The sequence below is a fragment of the Eschscholzia californica genome, unplaced genomic scaffold (assembly GCF_041429995.1).
Source record: "Eschscholzia californica isolate CP2 unplaced genomic scaffold, dmEscCali1.0.p SCAF_3, whole genome shotgun sequence".
NCBI classification, from domain to species: Eukaryota; Viridiplantae; Streptophyta; class Magnoliopsida; order Ranunculales; family Papaveraceae; genus Eschscholzia; species Eschscholzia californica.
The window spans coordinates 65,557,559-65,571,965 of NW_028238420.1; the positions used below are offsets into that span (position 1 = coordinate 65,557,559).

General features: G+C 34.5%; 1 protein-coding gene and 1 non-coding gene across 2 annotated transcripts; both read right to left on the bottom strand.

The window, feature by feature from the left end:
- Positions 1-2,763: 2,763 nt before the first annotated feature.
- Positions 2,764-2,835, bottom strand: TRNAD-GUC (transfer RNA aspartic acid (anticodon GUC)). The gene has a single exon. It is a non-coding gene; the product is annotated as a tRNA-Asp (tRNA).
- A 7,410-nt stretch (positions 2,836-10,245) lies between these two features.
- Positions 10,246-12,558, bottom strand: LOC147553476 (F-box protein At1g67340-like). Its single transcript, XM_086672007.1, has 3 exons — positions 11,976-12,558; positions 11,719-11,881; positions 10,246-11,188 (listed from the first exon to the last, which is right to left on the bottom strand). The coding sequence occupies exons 1-3, from the start codon at positions 12,188-12,190 to the stop codon at positions 10,553-10,555; spliced, it is 1,014 nt and encodes a 337-aa protein (XP_086528133.1). The 5' UTR covers positions 12,191-12,558; the 3' UTR covers positions 10,246-10,552.
- Positions 12,559-14,407: the final 1,849 nt, after the last annotated feature.

Consider the following 14,407-nt stretch of genomic DNA (forward strand, 5'->3'; position numbering starts at 1 on the left):
GTTCATAAATTTCCTGATGGAGATTTGATTATACTTCTACTTTATGTTGATGATATGTTGATTGTTGGTCAGGATGCTAATAAAATTAGCAGGTTAAAGAAGGAACTAAACAAGTATTTCGATATGAAAGACTTGGGTCCAGCAAAACAAATTCTTGGCATGCATATCTCTCGTGATAGGAAAGCTGGAAAACTTTGGCTATCACAAGAAAGATACATTGAGAAGGTTCTAGAAAGGTTCAATATGGACAAAACAAAACCAGTGAGTTGTCCATTAGCCAGTCACTTCAAGTTGACTCGTGATCAGTGTCCATCAACTAGAAGTGAGAAAGAAGAAATGGAGAAAATTCCTTATGCTTCAGCTGTAGGAAGCTTGATGTATGCAATGGTGTGTACAAGACCAGACATTGCATTTGCAGTTGGAGTAGTAAGCAGATTTCTTGCTAATCCAGGCAAAGAGCATTGGTTAGCAGTGAAGTGGATTCTGAAGTATCTTAGAGGTACGTCTAAAGCTCGTATATGTTTTGGTAATGATAAGCCAGTATTAGTCGGTTACACAGATGCAGACATGGCAGGAGATGTAGACTCTAAAAGGTCCACATCAGGCTACTTATTTACATTTTCAGGGGGAGCAGTGTCATGGCAATCTAAATTACAAAAGTGTGTAGCTTTATCTACTACAGAGGCAGAATATATTGCCATTACAGAATGTTGCAAAGAGATGTTATGGATGAAGAGGCTGTTAGAAGAACTTGGTATGAAACAGAATAATTATGTTATTCATTGCGACAGTCAAAGTGCCATCCACCTCAGTAAGAATTCTAGTTTCCATTCCAAGTCCAAGCATATAAATGTGAGATACCAGTGGATCCAAGATGTTCTTGAAGAAAAGGTGTTGAAGATCGAGAAAATCCATACTGACGACAATGGTTCAGATATGATGACAAAACCATTACCCAAAGGCAAACATGAGCTATGTAGCAGTGTTGCAGGTTTGGGGATGGTAGGTCCCTCTTCATAAGTCGGGAGGGGGAGTTTGTTGGGGTCCCTCCTTATAATTAAAGGACTCCTAGTTGGAATAGGATTTCCCTTATTCCTTGTTTGGGGAAAAAATAGAAGTTTCTATTTTTTCAAGCCTAAAAAGGAATTCCTATTTCTATTGGTAAACCTCCCTATTGATCATTATAAAAGGGAATGAAAGGGAAGAGATTATTACACAACAACTTCCAGAACAAAGAGAAGTCAGAGAAAGAGAGATTTCTGAAGTGGTTCTTTCAAGAGAGATTGAAAGAGCAGAATATTGGTTTGAAGAAAAGAAGATTATTAATCTTGTGAAGCAATTTAGTTTGTGGTTATCTTCTTCAACCTTTAGTAATCTAGGATTTGTTCAAATCCAAAGGAGTAAGAGATTTTATTTCTTTGTTTCTTTGTTCAGTTTATCCACCATAGGTTTGGTGAAGAGTTGTCCAAGAGTGTTTCTACACATCTTGAAGAATTGTGTAAACCATTATTTAATTATAGTGGAAGATTTCTGGACTAGGTCCCGTGGTTTTTTACCTTCTAGCTTGGAGGGGTTTTTTGCCACGTTAAATAATCTCGGTGTCTCTACTTTTACTTTCGCATCGTTTATCTTCATATTCCTGAATAAGTTAATTAGGTTATTTTTCCTAACATTAATATGTTTGATGCAACTCTTTTTTGCATTACATCTAAAGATCCCTTCTTGACTAGCTCGATAATGAAAGGCAACATTTAGAACTTCAAACCCAAAGGAGACAAAGGGTTTTACTTATTTGAGCGATCATGCCACACTTTTTTCTTAGCAGAGCAGTTGAGGTATTGTGTTTTGACGTTCCCAAAACATAAAAACACACCATTGAGTTTTGAAGGCAAACCGAATTAGTCTTATTAAAACAAGTTGGCTAATTTTGTGGTGCCATTAGAAAAAGAACATGACACATCCTTTTCTTTTTCTTGTTGAAAGATGACACAACCTTATAAACAGCTCCAAAGTTATATATGATAAGGAATATGAGTATTTTAACTACAAATTGAAACACGGCTGAGGGGGATCGAACCCAGGTCACCCGGGTGACAGGCGGGAATAGTTGGTGGAAGAAAAAATGGAAAATACCCAAAGGTGTGGCATTTTTTTTTTGTATATTGTTGGTATAGTTAAGTTGTGGGTGTGATCTTTTTTCTTTTGTATATTTCCCTCTAAGTCAATGTTTGTTCACTAAGTCTATATGACGCCCCGGTGATTTTTCTTTATTCCCCAATACCGCGGTCTTTAATCATTTATGAAAGAGATGTCACATTCACATAATTCAATTCGAAAAAAAAAAATTACGATCCTGTTGTATATGTATAAAAGAAAAAGAACATTATTCGAATCCATCTAGTTTAAGAAATCAATTAGTAGTACAATAAGATTAGTAATAGTATTTAATGGAAGTAACCAAACAATAGTTAGAGCAATCAATATGTAACCGTTGTTGCATTACATCCAAATATTCTGTCTTGACTAACTCTCCTCCAAAGATAGGATTCCCTAATATAAAAATACAACATTTTGAACCTATAAAAAGAACGATAATAGAATCACTAGTCTTAAATTAAGTTGTATCAAACTAAGGGTTTTACTTATTTGAGCGATCCTAATAATTCTGTGGTGCATTTAGATAAAGAACATGACACACCCTTATAATCAGTTCCTAGTTTATAAAAGAAGGGGAAGATGAAAATTTTTAACTAAAAATGGAAACGCCGCTGCCGGGGATCGAACCCGGGTCACCCGCGTGACAGGCGGGAATACTTACCACTATACTACAACAACCCTGTTACATATAAAATATTTAAATAACCTGTTTAGAACAGTAGAGTACTTTGCGTGTGCCTCTAAAGACACCCACCCTTTTGCTCTTAGTCCATCCTTCTCTAGGCACCACCTGTCCAAGTTCTCGCGGACTAAGGCCCTCTCCGTGGGGGAGCGAAGAGAGAAGGAGGCCCAACAGCAAAATGAAGGGGGCCCTTACAAACCCACCCCCATAATCTAAAAGAGGACAGAAATGATGCTTGGAAAATGGAAAGGGAATAAAATGAGTATGGGAAACAAGGTGGTGGGTAGTTGTTGTGTTTAGCTATCCTGCCCTGCTGCATCTGCAAATAAACCAAACTCAATAAAAGATGCCTAGTACATCCTCCTATGTCTTATGGCCTATCTATAGAAGAAGATAGTCTTACTTCTACCTATATATACTACATTATCTTCGAGCAAGAGAAGAAAGTCCGCCATTTAAGAAAAATAACTAATAATATCATTTAAGAAAAAATTGAAGTATTACATTAGTCATATGAAATTGTGTTAGGGTAGAAACGAAATTAGGGAATTTATGGTTCGATAGTTTGGAAAGAGATAAACACACTATGGCTCTACAATGAAATTTATGGTCGGTCTTTCTAGTGTTGTGCAATATGTTGTAAGACAAGACGGATGAAGTATGACTGTATGAGTTCAACAAAAAAAAAATTATGAATGTATGAGTACAATATTGTAAAGCTTGGAAACCATCCCCTCCACTATTACCTTTTGGGTTATTTTCCCAGACAGGGGCGGAGCTATATGCAGACTAACCCAGGCTATAGCCTGGGTTAGGTACTAATAGTTTCATCCCACAAGGCTAACATTAGTGGGATTTAGCCCAGCTGGTTAAAGCTAGTTCCTTATAGGGGTGTTCGTTGGTTCGGTATCCGATATTTTGGTGTCATCCGTTACCAAACCACTCATGGTTTGGTTAGTGATTTTTCAAACCGTTACCAAACCACTCAGGGTTTGGTTCGGTTAATAATCAAACCATCATAAGCGGTTTGGATACCACTGGATACCAAACCATCCATAAAAATAACCTGTTCTCCATGAAAATCGGCAAATCGAGTTACTTTCTTCATACATTGACGTATAAAATTAAGACAACACTCCTTAAAAATCTGCAGAAACAATTAAATTAACATAATACATCGAAAAACATTTGAAACATGAAGACATGTGCAAGCCACCGACCGAAATATTTTATAGTAGCTAGTAACATTAATGATACATGAATTGTTTTAATCTAATACTAGCTAGTAACATCATATTGTAGTTGTGTTGTTTTGTATCGATAGTAGTTATTCTTGTTTCTAGCAAGAACTTGATGAAAGATATGTATTTGTATGAAATTATAAAGATATGATAGATATATTCTAGAAAAAATTATGTAAATATGTAATTATATATATATTAATTTAACTTGACTGGTTCGGTTTGGTTTTAATGGTTCCTAAAAATTACATCCGCTTACCGAACCAAGCCAGTTGGTTTTTGAAAATCTACAACCATACCAAACCACTCGTTGTTTGGTTTGATTTGAAAACCGAATGGACCGGTTTGGATCGGTTTGGTTTGATTGGTTCGGTCTACTTTTGCACACCCCTAGTTCCTTACACACACATGATCATGGGTTCGAATCCACTCACAGTGTGATTTTCCAAATGTTTTTTTCATCTCTTGGAAAGGAATAATTCAGTTTTGGTCCCCAATTCATAACAGAGTTCTGATTTAGCCCTTAACTCATATGTAACTATCGTTTCGGCACTCGGTTTAGTCAAAAACTTTCTTTTTGGGCCCTATATCTTTTGTATTTAATTTTTTTTGTTCTTTCATTTTTATTTTCTCTTATCTTTCTCTCTCGTATACTTTATAATTCTCTCTCGTATACTTCGTATTTATCTCTTCGTCTTCCTTCACTTTCCTTTTTTCTCTTAGTTGCTACGGCCAAATGTAGAGTCTTCTTTCTCGAATTTTTCGTCGTTGTATACGAGTAGGGTAGTATATTTATCATATTTTGTTTCATTTACTTGGTAAGACATAATATTTTATATCTTTTTTTTTTTGTTTATCTCGAATCTAACTTCAAAAAATTTTCTCCGCTTCTCAAATCCTAGGTATGTCTATTAGTAGAAAAATAAGAAAATATTATCATAAAATGAATAAGCATACAAAGCAATTGTAATTGAATAAAAAAACGTCGTTATCTTTTGCAAGCACTAATACATTTGAATACAAATTCAATATGCAAATTTTAAGCTAGCCCTAGGTAGAACCAAATCCTGGCTCCGCCCCTGTTCCCAGAGGCCCCCTATTTTGTGACCAGCTTCTCTCGTAGTCTCCTACTTTATCAATAATATCGAGAAGGCTCCATTTTTTCCGTTACCGTTAAGTATTCGTTACTCTCTATCCTCTATCTCATTACCTCTCTCTGCCACGTCAACCCCTTTGCCACATCATCATCTTCTTCGATAGGGTTGCCTGCCGCTCAAAAATTCTGGCGACCGGCTAGACCTTCATACTTTAAAAAAATAAAAAAATTCTCTCTCCTCTCTCTCTCTCTCTCTCTCTCTCTCTAAACAATCGGCGAAGGGTTTCCCTTCGCTGATAGTCTGTTCGAACAGGCATGATCGTTGAACAGACCTACCTCCGGCAAAATTTCCCTTCGCCGGAGTGTTTAGAGATAGAGAGAGAGAGAGAGAGATGAGAGAATTTTTTTATATGTTTGAAGGTCGCCAGTCAAAGAAAATTTCGGCCAGCGACTTTCGCCGACCGGACGCTAGAATTTTTAGCCGGTCGGCGACCTATCGAAGAAGATGGTGATGTGGCGTGATAGATGACATGACAGAGAGAGGTTATGAGATGGAGGAGAGAGAGTAACGGACATTTAACAGAAAAAATAGATCTTTTCGATATTTTTGATAAAGTAAGGAGCTTCGCGAGAAGCAGATCACAAAGTAAGGGGCCTCTAGGGAAATAATCCTTACCTTTTTATTTGTGTTCCTTTTTCACGTCTTATAATCCTTTTTATCTTATTAAAAAGGTCAAATCCCTCTAGCTTACTTGACCTTTTCTTTTGACCAAGAAAATGAAGTGGAAAAAAGAAGTTGAAAAACAAAGCGGACATTAGTAGTCATCATGAATTTTATCTTTTGAATTCATCGTGAATTTTATTAAACTTAGGAAATGTTGGAAATTTTCAAACTTTAAATGGGAAAGGGTATAACCATTTCACCAACAGTAGCATGCATTTGATTTAATCAATGGGCACATCCCATTGTATGCATGGATGAATACATTCAAATGCACCTATTGGATGGTTATAAATAAACAATACCCTCCCATTTGAAATTGAGAACCTATACAACGAATTCCCCATCTTTCTCTCTCTCTCTCTCCCTATTTTCCTTTGATTCATAAATGAAGGTGTGTTTTTGGGTATTTTTTACATACAAGTTATTTGGCGAATTCGGTGTCGTTTTATCGTTTGGCATTATCAGTTTATTAATACAGAGTGTTCTTGGTCTTGGTCAAAGCGTACATACTTTGAACCAAGTAGTTGTTGAAGGGCTTCATCGTATCCTGAAGGCATAATTCCTGACCCGTTGTGTACTCGTGGTATCATACCAGAAGGGGACGAATTACTGTCTAAAAGAATCGATATTATCGAGCTTTGAAGTCTAGTGATCAACTTTAATTTATTCATCGATTATTTTTCCACCTTCCATTTCAACTTAAACGCCATCTTTTTCCAACAATTTTTAGACAGTAATTCTGTAGTTGAAATGGAAGTTATTTCAGTAACATCTCTCCATATGATCACGCGAACTGAGTGAGAAAAATAAGCGGAACACCTGTAAGTATTTCAGTTAAATTTGATGCATGATTTTATGTGATAAAATGACGTAGATTTTGATATATTTTATTAATCATGCTATGTTAAAATATCTTATAGCCATAATACATTGCTAAGGTTGGTTGTGATTTTGTGGTTACCATGAGACCTTTAACATTAGTGTTGGTCCATTTTATCGTTCGTGAAAATTATTTGGTTTTTGGAATCCAAGTGATTACTCACTTGAGGAGGTATTTATGAGCCTAAGAAAATAATGATTCTGGTCACACTATTCTTTGTGTTTGGTGAAAGTGCACTTTAGCCATTTACGAGAGAATGAAATATGATTTTTTGGTACACGAGGTACATTTCATGTGTGAGTTATATTTGCTCAATTTCGGAAGACAAAAGTTTTTTACTTCATGTTATGAGTACATCATTTTGTTATCTATGAACATGTGAAACCTTCTAATTAAGATTTAGAAGATGATATGCATTTGAGAAATTCAAGTTTACAGAATAACAGCCATTATTTTGTAGCATTAGATATTTAACAAGTGGTTAATAATGCTCGTCAAACTATCATTCATTTTCGTGGAAGAAATGAATGGTAACCTCTAACTTTGAGATGATGAAAAAGTTAATGGTGATTCTAGAATTAAAATTCTAAGAAATAAACAATCAGATTCTTGAGTGAAGAATATAATGAATGAAAATTGTATTGAGTAAGAGTACAATTATAGTTCCTTTGAACTATTTATTTTCAAGTGACATGATATTTTTTTTAGTTTAAAATAATATCCAATTGCATTAAGAAAATACAATTGCACAAGTTGGTGGATTCATTTTCGGGGTCCATACAAAAATCCTCATGTCGTGAGATGTTGTTGTCTTGGGCATCCGAGAAACAAGTGGTGATATAATTTCACTAAATTGACTTATTTCATTTCTCTAGTCATGTGCACTAGAAAGAAGCTCAGTGATAAGTTATTTTGAGTAAGCTACATGAGACAAATAGTAGACGGTTGAGAAACTATTGCTCATAAAATGTTTTGGCCAAAACTGATGTTAATTGTCGTTCACGTAAAGTTATGGTTGATTGTATTAAGTCAACTTTGTATCTAGAGAAATATTTTCTAATGTTGTTATCTAGACTAATATTCTCTAATGATTTCCGAGTTATCTAGAGAGCTTATCTCTAAAGAAAAAGAAATGGGGCTAAGGTCTGTGAATGAAGATTGATCGCCTTTAACGGGAACCCAACTTATGTCTTGAAATAGATAGACAAAGTTCAATGGGTACTAACAAGTTAAAGCTTTCGCGATTATGGAATATTAGCATTTTATAATCTCCCATTTCTAAGCTAGTATTGGTTTTTTCTGCAAGACAAAGGATGAATGAAAATTCTTAATAAGTCTAAATTTTTAAGTGGTGCCTCGCGGAAACACCTCATGCGGACTTACCTAAGTGAGTGTGGAAATCAGGCCGTTTCCTAAAAAAATAAGACCGTTTTCTGAAGAAGACTCGTGAAAGGGATATAGCACATGGCCATTAACGTGCGGAGTATGAACACTCTATCCTCTGAAATGAGTATGTGCGATGACTCTGATTTTATCATTTAAAGGATTCTTGGTTCAAGATACGTTCACCATAGCATTCTGATAAAGTTTTTAGTTGTTTGCACTAAGTGAAGGTTCAAATCCATAAGATACCTATCATGTACATACAAGTTTCTACGATAATGCCAAAATTGTTGTTTTGTTTTTGTCTCGATTTTGTTACATTATTTTATACATTTTTTATTTTCCAATCTTTTGAAAATGACGGGGCAATGTTGGAAATTTTCAAACTTTAAATGTGAAAGGGTATAACCATTTCACCAACAGTAGCATGCATTTGATTTAATCAATGGGCACATCCCATTGTATGCATGGATGAATACATTCAAATGCACCTATTGGATGGTTATAAATAAACAATACCCTCCCATTTGAAATTGAGAACGTATACAACGAATTCCCCATCTTTCTCTCTCTCTCTCTCCCTATTTTCCTTTGATTCATAAATGAAGGTGTGTTTTTGGGTATTTTTTACATACAAGTTATTTGGCGAATTCGGTGTCGTTTTATCGTTTGGCATTATCAGTTTATTAATACAGAGTGTTCTTGGTCTTGGTCAAAGCGTACATACTTTGAACCAAGTAGTTGTTGAAGGGCTTCATCGTATCCTGAAGGCATAATTCCTGACCCGTTGTGTACTCGTGGTATCATACCAGAAGGGGGCGAATTACTGTCTAAAAGAATCGATATTATCGAGCTTTGAAGTCTAGTGATCAACTTTAATTTATTCATCGATTATTTTTCCACCTTCCATTTCAACTTAAACGCCATCTTTTTCCAACAGGAAAATGCCCAAGCCACCGAGAAAGTGGAAGTTAATTGGTGTGAAATTTAATCAGACGGTTGGATTCACACTTTCTCTCTCTTGATGAAAAAGGGTGAGTATCAATCGTCGGATCTCAATTCACGTCAACTTCAAACCAAGATATTTTGGATGTCCTATCACCACTCTTAAACTTGTGACTATTCTTAATGTCATTATAGACGGAGGAGTCTGTATCTTCAAAAAAATCATACCACTGTTTCACTTGTATAAAAAAATGTACATCTTTAGCCAGAAACAACTTCAGTACCACTTAAATATACATATACATCAGAAAATCACAAAGCATATCGTATTATAAATCTAGTTATACTTACATTATACTTTTCTATGTTTCTAAAATAGGGCAAGATGTTGTATCTTTTTAATTCTTCTTTCTTTCTACTAATCTACTTTCTCCCTGCTAGCAATATGAGTAGTCTATCCTCTTCACTCTTTCACCCTTGGGTAAAATGTTTCTGTTAATCAATTTAAAGTAAATTAAACCTCAATTTTCTTTCCCTAACAATAATTAGCTTGGCCCCAAAGAAGCCAAGCTAAAATTAGCTAAAGCAAATATAGTTTAGGTAACCAAATGAATTTCTCAACAAAAAAAAAAAAGGTAACCAAATGAATCTCTCTTCCTTCCCATAAACCTCTTGGAAGTTGGATCCCCATTCCCTTGAACCATACACCACTTTGTCCACCTCCATTCCAAATTTCAAACCCAATGTATTGACACTTCTTCATACCATTACTAAAAAGTAGAGCATTTTTTAGGCTGAAAACCCCCTAAGCTCAGTAAACTTTTTGGCATCAAACATTAAAAGTTGTAAAATAATCTCAAATTGATGGGAGATTAAGTATGGTAGCTTATAAGGGATTAAACACAAGTTCTAGTGACCCATTTTAAAGTGGTTCGAACAATTAGTCGGCTGTAGTGGGGTCTTCCTGAAAGGGATTAAGCATCATTTCCTAGTGACGTGTTTCAAAGTAGTACGCTCTCAAATACAAAAAGGAACAATATTACTAACAGTCTAGAAGGCTAAGTCCTATAACATTAAAATTTCAAAATCAAAAAAATGAAAAAAAAACATTAAACCATAAAATCTCAAATGGGAAGATTTTCTTTACTCTTATGGAATTGCTTCATTGACTGCTACTTTTTGTATATTCAGTTACAAAATAGCCCTTCACAACCTCCACATTCACAGTTTACCCCCCTCTCTATACAAATTCTTTCCTTTTCCAAAAAAAACAATCCCCAAAAAGACCGCAATCTTCAATGAACTTAGCAAAGTTAAGGTTCGGCTTTGACAATAAGTTGCATCAACTTTCGATAACTCCTCCATTATCGTCATTTGCATCTACCATCAATACATCACCGTTACCGTTACCATCACCGTTAAAGTTAACTCCATCTTCTGCATGTCATTGTTCCATAGGGGAACATTCAAGTTTATGGCGCAATTTCCAATCAAGTGCTTGACAAGCCCTAGAACAATAGTTAACAACGCCACAAACAGAACATCGACGGAACTCATGTTGTCTAGTTTCAGGCCGACCACAACCAGAATGAGAACATAGTCTAAGTCCCTCTACTGCCACACCACGCAATGAAAACCACTCAACTAGGAATTTATTAGCTGGATGGGGTTCAATTGAAAGACTGTTACTACCCAAACTTGTAACCTTTTGGTTATTTTGATGCCATTTGTTCCACGACGGACACGAAGATTTGTATGATGACATGGACGACATTATGGTGGCTAGTTCTCTTGTATTAGCTTGAAGGAGGAATTTTCGTCCCTCAGGGATGTTTTGTGGTATACCGTAACCATCTTGAAGGCAATGACCTACTTCTCGTATAGCATTGATATGCCCAAGGTAAGCGGCTCTAGTGCAAAGAGCCACACCGGCTCGTAGGTCTTTGTCATTCTTAGAGCCGCCGCTACCGTTGAATTGAATGACGGCTAAGGAGTATAGTGCTAGAGGATGTGAGTTCATTGCCGCTTTAGCCATTAGTGATGCTCCATTTCCCCGACTTTGTAAACAGTAAAACCGAATCTGTAATTGATTGAAACAGAATGAGAACAACAACAATGATATAGCGGAAAACTAATCTTCCTATATACTTTTAGGCATTTGATCATAACAAGAGGAAAACTGGATGGCCCAAATGTTGGCCCAAATGTTGGCCCAAATGTTGGCCCAAATGTTGGCCCAAAACCTGATTGATTATTTGGCATGCAAATTTAGTCACCTCATTTCAGGCCACAATCTTGGACCATATACATTTTTTCCGTTGTTTAAGGGCACGCTCGTCATCACAATTTCTTAATGGGAAAACATAAGAGAGTAGCAGATGACGATTTATTGCCGAATTAATGAGAATAAAACTACTTCAGCGAAATGACGATTTATTGCCGAGTTCGTGTGAACGAAACAAGTAAAAGTGACGATTTTTTTGCCGATTTAATGAGAAAGAGAGTAAACGGAGTGGTGAAATGCCGATTTATTGCCGACTTAATGAGAAACGAACAGACATTGTGGAATGACTAAAAAGAGAGAGAGAGAGAGAGAGAGTACGGACTAACCATGCCAAGAGTATAAGTAGCTTCAACATTACCAGAATCAACACAACGTTTGATAAAACGATGAGCAGATTCCGACCAATTTCTTGCTTTCACGGCGAAAGATCTAACTGAAGCCTTTGATAAAACAATCCGATTAACTCCTAAACTCTTCAATCTTTTGCATCTGTTAATAATAACAAATCTCATCAACAACAACTTTTTCCGATGAAATCAACGGATAATATATCAAAAGCAAAAGATTAGACGAAATGACTTACGTTAACAAAACATTGATGAAATCAGATGGAGATCTAGCTGATGAACTTAACTTGCAAAGAATACAAAGAACAAGATCGTCAGGTAATCCATCAAAGAAATCTGATTTCTTCTTCTTCATCTCCGGAGAAGGAGGAGATAATCTGAATCTTTTCCGGTTAATAATTTCTTCGTGTTCTTGTTTGAAAGACAAGTCTCTGATTCTCTTCTTCTCCATTTGCTTAGATGTTTGATTTTGTGTTTTCTCTCTCTCTCTCTCTATCTATCTAGAATTTTTAGGTTTTTTACGGCCACTTGAAAACTCAAGAAGATAGAAGAATAGATGGAAAAGAAATCCCCTTGTATAGGGAGTATATAAAGAAGAAGTAGAAGAGGGTTGGAAATTGAGTTCCAACAAAACGCTGACAAATCCTCTCTCTCTCTCTACAAATATATTTACAATAAGTGGTCAAACCAAATCCCGTTTATTGCTGACAAATTACTACTACCTTGTTACTTCCACCTCAAACCCAAAGCTGCATTTCTCCGATATGCAGGGGCACTCGGCGTGAAGGCTTTTGTCAGGGTCAAAAAGGCTCATAAGTCGTCTTGGCCATGAGGAGTAGTTTTTAGGAAGTCCCTATTTTAGTATGATTCTTAGCAAATCCAGATTTAGGAAATTATATTATTTTAGTATTTTCAATAATTGGAAAGGTCCAGATTTGAGTCTAGCTATTTAGGAAGTTGCAGTCTTTTCATTATTTAGGAAAGTCTAATTCAAGTCTATCTAGGAAAGTCCAAAATCAAAGATATCTAGTTTGTCCATTATTCTCAGATTGAAGAGAAAACCCATTTAAAGTTTAATAAAGTTTAGTATTTTCGAGTTATTTCATCTTTATTTTATTGTTCTTGTTAAGTTTTTTCGTCTTCTTTAATTCCGTTGCGTTTTTACATCACTCTCTCTCTCTCTAGAACGACCCTTGAATTTGTCCTTGTAAAAGCTACGTATCTTGCCAGCATATGGAAGGAAAATAAACATTATGTCTTTTCCTGGGCCATTGACCTACCAAATTTAATTTTCTCACTCCAAATCTAGTCGGTATAAATGCTATACTTGCAAACAAATGTGGACCGATAAGATGGTTCTTTATCTGGACCAATGGGGTTCTTTATCGTGGACACTGCCCCTATTTGTTCTTTTGTTCGAAATACCCAAATACTCACACGATTTATTTTTCAAACCTTTTGTCATAGTTTTAGCAAAATACCATAGGATACTTTTTAAAAATTCGAATACGGATGCGGATAGGATGTCAAATATTCGAATATCCATTGACATGCTTAATAATGTTGGCCTTTGATAACTAATATAGCATTTTATTCTTTTTATAATCTCAAAGAATTCAACAGATACATTGTTATTTTCCTAACTCAACAAACACTTCGTTAATTCAAGTTTATGACGAGTTAGAAGATATTCCAAATCAAAAAATATTAGAAGTTGCTATGACCGGTGAAAAAGCTAAAATATAAGTCATTAGAAATATAAGAATTTACAGTAGGCAAGCATATGGCATGTACCCATAAAACAAATTATTTTGTGAAAAGAAAATCAGTAATGGTGCGTTTGGTTGCAGGATTCATGAATCCACAGATTCATGAATCCAAATAGTTTCTTTTGGTTTGTTTGGTAACCAATAAGAATTCTAGGATTCTTGATTTAAAATCCTTTGGTTTGTTTGTCTATTATATTTGGATTCTTACAAAATAAGATTCTAATTAAAATAATATCATTCAAATTCATGAATAATATCCAAAAACAAAATCTCATCCAAATATTGTCTCTGAGTAACTGAAATTTCATGAAACCTATTTTTTCCGGTAACTGAAATTTTATGAAACCTATTTTTTTCATGAAAATTTCAAAAATAGTTATTTCTTTCTACGAAATAATTATTTTAAAAATATTATTTTTTTCAAAATCATTATTTTTTCAAAACAATTATTTTTTTTCCAAATCATTATTTTTTTTTCAAAAATTATTATTATTTTCAAAAAATAGTTATTCCTTCTACAAAATAATTATTTTTAAAAAATCAATATTCTTCAAAAATAATGATTTTTAAAAAAAAATAGTGATTTTTGAAAAAATAATAATTTTAAAAGAAAATATTGATTTTTTAAAAAAATAATGATTTTTGAAAAAAATAATGAATTTTAAAAGAAATATAATAATTTTTGAAAAAAATATTGATTTTTTAAGAAAATAATGCTTTTTTAGAAAAATAATGATTTTTTAAGAAAATAATGATTTTTGAAAAAAATAATGATTTTTGAAAAAAATAATGATTTTTGAAAAAAATAATGATTTTTGAAAAAATAATTATTTTGTTAAAGGGAAATAAATTTTTATTGATTTTAAGTTTGAAATTAAGGTTTATTAATCCAAAATCCT

What these genes read in the sequence shown, in the direction of transcription:
- LOC147553476 (XM_086672007.1), bottom strand. Translation starts at nt 12,190, where the DNA reads ATGGAGAAGAAGAGAATCAGAGACTTGTCTTTCAAACAAGAACACGAA. An exon ending in TTCATCAATGTTTTGTTAAC is followed by an intron (nt 11,882 to 11,975) that starts GTAAGTCATTTC and finishes TATTATTAACAG; the next exon opens with ATGCAAAAGATTGAAGAGTT. An exon ending in CTACTTATACTCTTGGCATG is followed by an intron (nt 11,189 to 11,718) that starts GTTAGTCCGTAC and finishes AATCAATTACAG; the next exon opens with ATTCGGTTTTACTGTTTACA.